The sequence below is a fragment of the Acanthopagrus latus genome, chromosome 12 (genome assembly GCF_904848185.1).
Source record: "Acanthopagrus latus isolate v.2019 chromosome 12, fAcaLat1.1, whole genome shotgun sequence".
NCBI lineage: Eukaryota > Metazoa > Chordata > Actinopteri > Spariformes > Sparidae > Acanthopagrus > Acanthopagrus latus.
The window spans coordinates 2,406,833-2,416,596 of record NC_051050.1 but is presented as its reverse complement, the minus strand read 5'-3'; the positions used below and the strand labels follow the sequence as shown (position 1 = coordinate 2,416,596).

The window sequence follows — 9,764 nt, the reverse complement described above, 5'->3', positions numbered from 1 at the left end:
AGAAGGCAAATTAGGTACAGTAATAGGTCTGGTTTGAGGAGTGTGAAAGATGAGCTAATGCCCTCAGCTAATGCAGATGATCAGCCAGTTATAATAGTCTCACCTCTTGTGCAGGCGAGTGCATCACAGGGTGCTGTTTTGTGCTACGTTCTTCTGTCAAAGCTCTGCATTCACAGGTGATCACAGACTGCTCCTGCTGATGGTGACTGCCAAGACATCCAGCCTTGTTAATTTGTCTATGTGAAGCAATTCAAAAGAAAAAACAAACTTCAACTACAATGGACCAGCCCATTTCAAGTCCTGCTGACCATGAACACTGCTGTGAAGTGTGATGTATGGCCTGCGTGGATCCATGCCTGCCACAGCAAAAGGTCCACAGCTCCACAATATGTTTATATCAACTAGCATTCAGCCGACCAGATGCTGGAGGATCGACCTGCCCTCCTTAAAATTCACTCTTTGACAGAGACAGGGCACTGGCTCCATTGCCTATTTATTCAACCTATATCCACAAACACTTGTTTCAGTTTCACAAGAATGGTAGCTGATCATGGCCCAGATTCTACCAGCTGTTATGTGTGTGGATTCATTTCTTAAAGCACTAATGAAGGCCATCCCCTAATGGTATTGCACATCTCTGACTGTGACACGTGCCACCTACTCCACACACATGTGCATTCTACACCCACAAGCAATGCCCAGTCATACCAACAATGAGACCTTTTCCTGCAAAACATGTCATCCATCTCAGCATAGTTTCACGCTCATTAAAATGGTGTATCAGAGGAATTGGATAGGGTCATAATCTAGGATTTTCAAATTGTGGCTGTTTTCTCCAATACCTAAGAAGTCTTCTAGGTTTTGGACATCAGACTGTCATCGTAACCCCACAGCTTGTGCTGCATTGGACATTTACTTATATAGATTGGCCACTGCTGCTTCTTGGTCCAACTACTCATTTACCTGAGTAACCCTTTTGCAGTTCCTTTGATGAATTGTGTGAAATGGATATGCTGTAATTTGTCATGCTCCATCTGATTGTGGTCTTTAGTGTAGCTTGAGAAATGATTATAATTAAAGGAAAAGTAAAATCATTTCATTATTCGTCCACTCATGAGTGTGAGTATTGCTGACAGTGACAACTAGAGGCCATCTTGTAACAGAATCACACAAACTGCATCACCAGCAGCGGCATAGGGGATTGGACTAGTTTGGGCAAGCTCTCCAAATTGAAATCTGCTCCTTAGTCCCAGTTGAATATACCCCTCCTACAGGGTCCTTGCTGTTCTAAAGAGAATCTGACCTCCAACAGGCTGGCCCCTCCTATGAGTGATGGGTCTGGTGGTAACTTAAAGCAGGCAATAGCAAAGAATGCAAAGAAGGGGAGGAGGGAAAAGTCTGTGTTGTTCAATAACTAGGAGTCATATGAAATGCTGAGCAGTGTTTATACACAGGAACATTATGAGACCACCGGCAGACATGGTTACAGCAACCTTGTGTACAACAACTTATACCTATAAGTCCCATTGTTAACTCTTGTGAGAGTCTCGCCATGTACGGCAACACAATGTGGTAAAACAGTATAACAACACGACTGTCTACATCCTCCTTCTTTAGCTTTGGTCCTTAACCAAAATTTTGAATAATTGCTAGCAATAATTATTAATTTCTAATAACCACACCTGCCCTACCATCAATTTCCAACAATCTCTAAAATGAGTGCTTTTATGATCAATCTCCCTTCAATGTAAGGACAAAGACAGTGATCTGTGGACATTGTGGATTCATTCATTTCATATTAAATATATACAGTCAACAATTCATCCTCAGCTATCCGTTGTCCCTTATAGCAAATTGAACATCGAGGGAGCTGATTGTTAACCAGTTCCCCTGCACCATAACATTTGCCTAGCTACATTACTCTAGTAAAAAGTAGTTTAAATAAAACTAATCTGTATTAAGTTTTAGAAATGTAAGGTGCTGATCAGTGAAAAATTATTTGTCATTTTGCTATTGGTTTCCCTAAGAGTACAGATGATTGTGGTGCAATTTAAGATTCTACCAAGGCTTGACAGCATTTCAAAGACTTCATTTAAATGTACACATGTTGAAACATGATAATTAAATGCTGATGACCAAGATTTTAAAATGTTAAATAAAATTGCTCTTTGAACACATTTTCAACTGCAAATATCCAAACTTATTAGTACGGGGGTGGACTATGACTTTACAATCATCTGTATGTCCATAAGTCAAATATATCTTATCAGTCTAATCCATAATTTTATTAAGTTGCTACCACTTGCAGTTTGTTGCTGTTAGGTTACAAGTAATCTAAATCAAATGAAACATATTGTAGAAATCCAACACTTTAAGCCATTAACAAGATTAAGTCTGGTAAATGATGAGTGTGGATTATGCTAAATAAAGTATGTGCCTAGTATTTACGTTTTGACTTCTTTCTCCATTCCTGCTCTACAGATACAGTATATACCATGGTCTGCATTGACTTGCATTCATATTCCCAGCTCCAACTGATTAAAAATGAAGCTTTGCTCTTTGTTTATCCATTGCCAAGGTCAATCATAATAACGGAGCTCCATTGTTGAGCTTTTTTCTTTCATCACCCATGGACTGAATTCATGCTTAACAGAGCCAGACTTCATTTAACTAATTCTGATCAGCTGCTCTGGAACCAAAAACTCAGCTGCCCATCTGGGTTTAGTCACCTACAGCTCAGGTTCCGGCTCAGAGTGTGCTAAACCCGCTTTCTGAATCTGCATTTCTGAAACAGGCATCTACAACTCCATAATGTACTTATTCCATTTTTCTTCAAGCGTAGATGTGACAAGGGCTGGAGTTCTTCCCATTGAAAACCCCCCCAAAATCAGACTTTTTCACTGCCCTTGTAGTCCAATAAACAAACAGCGGGAGGAAGATTGGTGACCACGGCCGAGTGCCTGTTCTCAGCCATCATCCCATGTCCATGCTGGACAACCCTTAGCAAAACGTAGTATACTTTATTTCATTGTAGCGTACTAGATATGAAAATTATGACTGGTAACAATTGGATTGAATTTATCTGTAATGGGAGTTTTTCCTAGTAAGAATTCAATTGCAGATATCCAGAATGTTCATTCTAGATATCCAGAATGTAATTGTGGATATCTGAAATTGAAAGCCCGTTACACATGAATGGCAAAAGTGACGTCATTTGTCCTAGGAAGAATGTCATTGTGGCTATCTGAAATGTTCTTTTTGACTTGGAAGAACTGAATTAAAGATATCAGCAATACATATCTAGTCCAACTATTAAATGTTAAAACGGCCACTTATACTTTTTAAGGATTTTTAGATATCTTAAATTTAGTTTTGACCAGTACAGTCAAAGTTGTAGATATCTTGAACTAGCATTTCTACTAGTAAGAATGTTATTGCGGATAACTTTAATTACCATTCTGACTAGTAAGAATACAATTTTGTCTAGGAGAAATGCTATTATGGCTATCTACAATGCAATTACAGATAGGAGTGTGGTTCGATTAAATGTTAAAACGGCTTGCCATACATACACGCCAGTTGACTGGTCATGATTTGACTTCATCATCCTAGTGGCAAGAAAAGGACAGACCGCAAGTGAGTCACGTGATGACAGCACGTGACTGGGTTCAAAGTTGACAGTCGAACAACACTGCAGCTCCTCAGCATGGCGGCTCTAGTAGGACGAAGAACCTTGATGCAAGCTCTCCGACTGCAGAAAGCGGAGCGGGATATCGCGTGCAGGTTGGCAGCGGCCTCGTCCTGCCGGAGACAGTACGCTTTCTCCGTTCAAATCTCACCCTCCTCTCGCCTGAACGGCCACGGAGGAGTGACACGACACTACAGCTCTGACTCGAAAGATGACCTGCGTGTCAGGTACCTCGACGGAGAAGATACCGGTAAGTTCTGCTCACAGGCGGAGACAATTCAAATTATTTTCAGTTTATATAAAACAGTTTTCAATGTCAAACGTAAGTCTCGTTAGTGTGCCAGTTGAAGGGAATCGGCTGTAAAATGCTGTAAAGACACAGTTCGAGATTAACTGCGCCTTGGCTGGAAAGTGTATACTTTAACAGTCATACACAGAGGAAAGAAAGACAAGACAGTAGCTGTCATTATTCATCTGTCAGATATATACTGTCAGGGCTTTACATCTGAATCCTCACATCCTACTTACCATATTTTTTGGTTTTGTTTAATACTCTAACAAGGTGAAGCAAATTGGTCCAGTGTTATTACAGACAGTTTTGTGTGCAGTTTATGATATGAATACAGGCTATTCTCTCCAATTGAATTAGAGGATTTCTACAACTATCATTTATCTGTGTGGAATGAGTGGAACACATACAACTCTGTTGTAAAAACACTCAATAATGAATTTATAGGTCTTCTGAAAATGTGACCATGTCTCATGGGTAAAGAATATACATAAAGTATTTCTAATAATTGTATAGATTCAAATGGTTTTCACTCAACAGGCAGGGTATGAAAACTACCAACAACAGCTGGCAGTTAAATGTAGTGAAGTAGAAGTATTAATTTGTATGAATTGGAAATACTCAAGGAAAGTTCAAGTTATTACTATTACTGAAACACCACAGAACTGGCCAGTCTTAAAGGGATATTCCGGTGTAAGTTTAATCCATGCTCTATGAAGTATGAAGTGGTATGACATTTACAAAGGAAAATTAAAAGCTGCTCACACCTAAAGATAACCTTGTGCAGCCAAAATTAATATTATATCTCTGGGGGAAATATTTTGCTCTCTGAATTTTAATTGGCAGTAAAGTGATTGATTTCTAACGCCTCCTTTTTTAATAACTGCATGTAGTATAAAACACATATTGCTTCAAGTACAATAACTGCAAAAATACTGTTATACTGTTGTCTGCTGTAGGTAGTATAGCATATCAGGTTTCATGATGTAATCTTTGTACTTGGTGCTTTCCAGTTGTGACCTCATCTTCTGGAAGGTATGTAATACCTTTGTATCATTATTAACCAGCATAATATAACACTGTGTTTCAGGTATTGTCGTCATTGGGATAAATCGACCGAAGGCCAAAAATGCTATAAGCAAAAATCTCGTCAAAATGGTATGTATTGTTATTTTCCTTGATTTTAACATGATAAAGATGAATAGATGAACAATTTGCTTCACAAGAAAAGACCAATTCATAGTTGCCTGTCAGCTTGTCAGTGAGGGTCGGTTTTTGTTTTGGTCCTCACGATGCAAGTACCACTTGTACTCGCCCATGTTCAGCACAACATTTGGGACCAAACAGACAGTACACATAGCAGGTGTCTGCATGGTGCTATTGATTCTAATTTGTCAGGAGAGGTAATATGAAGTATCAAATTATTGACTTATAGAATCAAATGGCCACTATCAATACAGGCTAGCCACTACTAAACAAGGTAGCTATCAGCCTTGCATATATACAGAATTTTGTAAATGCAAGACTCAGTCAGCCAAAGTGGTCTCAGAGGTCAGTTAGCAGGTTCTAAAACAGTTATCAGGAGAGGAAACAGAGCCAGATGCTTTGGGTAGGCTAAGATATCCTGCAATTTCAAACTAGGAAAAAAGTCTATTTACTGATTTATCTAGGTTTAGGATGTATGGCAGTAACAGAACGGTGTATGTAAGGAGCCCAGCAGGAGAGATAATGACACTGCAGTGTGTCAAACAGACAGTGAAACTTGGAGGTGTGAATATATATTTGGGGGTGTTTTGCCTACTGTGGTGTTGGACACCTGACCACTGACCAAGGAGAGATGAACACGTTAATAGTTCAGAGACGTGTTATACCCCCTGGTTTGAAACTTTGTGGACAATAACTGATATTGCAGCAGGATAGTGACCCCAAACTGACCGACCTAAAGACCAAAGTAGATCAAGGAGTCCTGACTGTCATGGACGTTCCTCTACAGTCAACTCACCTCAATCCCAGTGTACATTTAACATTAAGCCATGCATTCTGTGACATGCACAAACTTCTGGAATCCATGTCAGCACAAGTGCATGCTGTTATTTAAGCAAAAGCAGAGCATACAAAATACTAAGATATTCTTAAATTCATGGACATTTTTCAAAGAATCAACTTGTCACTCAAACCTATGCAATGAGAAAAATAGTGTCACAATCAAAACAAACACAAAATAGTATCTTGACTAGTGTACTTATAAAATGGAATTTGGGAAAAATAAAACAGACTTATAAAGTCTGTTTTATTTTTCCCAAATTCCGTTTTTTTCCATTTTAATTTTTGGGAATCCCGTTTTGTTTTTTTTGTTTTTTTAACCTTTTACTCTTACTATACTAAGACAGTGTGTTTTTTAATGTAAATGACTGAAATGTACACAAATTAGATAGAAATTACCCCAAATGTATTGAAGTGACAAACACATTTCCTCAATACTGTACGGTACAGTACATTAAAGTGCCTCAAAAACGTTTTGACTTCATCATACAGTAGTATATTTTTTGTTTTTATGGGTTTCATTTGGGTTTCATTAAATAAAAACATGGTCAGCTCTCAGGCAGATCCAATAAACGCTAGCATAGCAAAATTGTTCTGAAAATTTAAGTTGTAAATATTGAAAAAATTAGCAAAGATGACCAACAAAATGAGAAATTAAACTCGTGATGTTATGTCAAGTTAACATACTAACCAGCTAGCAGTGAAAACACACACCTTCCCCCTGTCCTCTGAGCTTCCAGCCCAGGCAGAGTCAGCTAAGATGGCTGTGGCTAATGGGGCTAGCTAACAGCAGCTACTGTTAGCAGCAGTAACAGTCACTCTGGTATTAAATAATATGAATCAGACAGGTGGCTAACTCTCACGCACAACATCTTTAATTATGATTTCTCAGGTCTCCTTCTTTGCAAAACAACAGATCACCTGACACATACCTGTCGTTCAGGAACCATATTTACACAAGATTTTAATAGAGAAAACTTAGAACAAGAAAATCAAAGTTCAAAGTTCAAAGTTGGCTTTATTGTCAATGCTGCAATATGTGCAAGACATACAGAGAATTGAAATTCTGTTTCTCTCTATCCACAATGAGTGTAAAAAAAGTAGAAGTAAAAATGAAAAAAATAAAGATTTAAATATATATTTTAAATATATACAGGTGACATCACGGAATGTAAACATGTGAAACATTTGTACATAGTGCAATTTGCAATTTTTTTATTTTTATATATATATATATATATATATATATATATATATATTTTTCTAAGTGTTCTTTTACTGAGTTTTTACTGAGTTTGTAAAGTGGCTGGTGCCTTTTGGGTGGGGGGGGGTCAAAATGAACAATTAGAAGTAACTTATGTGATTATGAAACATTTTATTTTAATACTTGATAATATGTAATAAAACAAATAATCGAAAAAGCTGGAAACAAGCTGATCTAAATCAAACAGAGTTGTTGCGATCACTGGCCACAGTCTCTGCAGATTACCTCCGCTCTCCTCGCACATGGGCTTGTGGCATTTCTAGTGTCCGACGTTTAGTTCTTTTTGCAACTCTGTTGGACCGGCACTGCCTTCGTGTCCGTGTCTGCTGATGCGATTGTTTCCGCTGCTGCCCACCTTGTGCGCCCCGCTGTGGCTCCTTTCCCCTCCATGTATTCTGCCCTCAGCTACTCTGCCAGTTGCTGCAGGACTTTCCCCCGCGCTCTCCTGCTGCTGGTTCTTCTTGAATAAGATGCGGGCATTGATCCCAGCCAGGTTGAGGTTGAGGATGTTATAGATGTGCGAGGGCGTACTCTGTCTTTGACGGTACACAGTCATAGTCGCATCATTTCAGCACCTTGTTGAACAGCTCCATTCGCTGTTTCACGGAGGGGGAACTCCTGATTTTGTTTGCCCATGGTGCCAACCAGGCAATATAATACAACTATATAATAATTAACTTACAAGTAAATTCTAAGGTTAGAGATAAGCAAGACAATGAAAGCAGCAAACCCTTCAAAATGATGTGTGGTCAATATGACTGTTTATGGCCAAAAAACGGTAAAACTTGTTTTAAAAACTATTCTAAATTAAAATGCTGACACTTTAAGGAAAAGTCAGGTAACAGCAATGTTGCATTTTTTCATTCAACACAGTTATTGCACATATAAATTTGAAAATGGTCAAAATGATCATCTTGGCCATTCTAGTGCTAGAATTAGTTGCTTTACATAATGTCTGTTTATAATTACCATTTCATTATTATAGTCTCACTTCCATATACTCACTCTCCACTAGTACAACTAAGCTCTTTCTCACTCACAAACACACACACTCCTTCTCTCTGTCTTCCACTAACTCACTCTCTCACAAACACACACATACACATAAACTACACATACGCACACACACACACACACACACACACACTCACACACACAAACACACACACACACACACTCCCTCTCTCTTTCTTCCACTAACTGACTCACTCACAAACACACACATACATATACTACACACACACACACACACACACACACACACACACACACACACACACACACACTGATAATTAATCTTTGCAAACCCTCACTCTCTTCCCATCTCCATCCCCTTCCTCTCACACACACTTTGTATACTACTGTTGTATGATTGTTTGCATACATTGTTTTGCAATTGCTATTGTTTGTTATATTGTAATTGTTAAATTTGTAATTGCAATCTCACTCACACTTCACACACAGTCTCACTCACTAGAGAGCACATACTGACAGGTGCCTTTGGGTTGGCCGTTCCTACTTTTCTTGTGTTAAAAGAATGGATGTGGAGGGCCCTCTAGCTAAGTTTGCCTTGGGCCCCCAAATAGCTAAATCCACCACTGGTGATATGCCATGTTTGTAGTCGAGCTGTTATATACAAACTGTTGTTTGCAAACTTTGCATTTGACTTTTTTTCCATTTTCTGTTTTTATAAAATGCTGCCACACTGCTGATGTCTTTGACATGGTAGAATAGGAATAACTGTAAATGAAACGCTTAAAAATAAATAAAGATTTAACAAAGGACTGGACCTAGGCCTTCTAGTGCGTTCTTCAGTCTGTTTGTCTGTAGTGGGTTGGGCTAATCCAAGAAAGTGAAAACAAGGGGGGTGTTCTGTAGACGCACTGTTACCTGTCAGACAGGGATGCTCTAAAAATACCCCCATTAGCACTTGGTACTTTCCTCCTGATGAAGTCAAATATGCCACATGCAGGACACACAGCATTGGAATGGAGAGGACCTGCTGCGTGTTTACGCACTGCCATAGCAGCATGTAATTAACATGCCAAAAATCGACCAGTCAGAATTTGGGTCGAGACAGAAGGTGTCGACCAGTTGACTAGGAGATTACAGCCCTACGGTATTTTTATAGAAAATATACATTAACGTGTAATACACCTTTTTAAGCAAAATTATATGATGATATGGTCAGCATCTTCACATAACAAATTTTACATCAGAAAAACACTGTCTACTCTGTCTTTGTAAGCACCAAGCATGTCATAAACAGCAATCACACTGAAAAAAATGTGAAAAAACCCCCAAAAAAGTAACATAATTTGGAGGAGCCACTGGCCACTGCATCTTCTTTAATGTCTGATGTCTACATTTGTCTTGCATTAATTTTTATTGTGATGGGTAATATAAAGTTAGTTTTGCATTTAAGTCAACAAGACAATTTTAGAAATGTTAATGTTAATTTCAGAAGTGTAGTCTTTTGG

At 38.6% G+C, this 9,764-nt stretch overlaps 1 protein-coding gene across 1 annotated transcript in view; it reads left to right on the top strand.

Annotated features, from left to right (window-relative positions):
• The first annotated feature begins 3,644 nt into the window (after positions 1 to 3,644).
• Positions 3,645 to 9,764, top strand: part of auh (AU RNA binding protein/enoyl-CoA hydratase) — a 28,769-nt gene continuing 22,649 nt past the window's right edge. The window contains exons 1-2 of the mRNA XM_037116332.1: positions 3,645 to 3,938; positions 5,068 to 5,135. Of these exons, the coding sequence (XP_036972227.1) occupies positions 3,707 to 3,938; positions 5,068 to 5,135 (300 nt within the window). The 5' untranslated portion in view covers positions 3,645 to 3,706. The remainder of the gene's footprint in view (positions 3,939 to 5,067; positions 5,136 to 9,764) is intronic.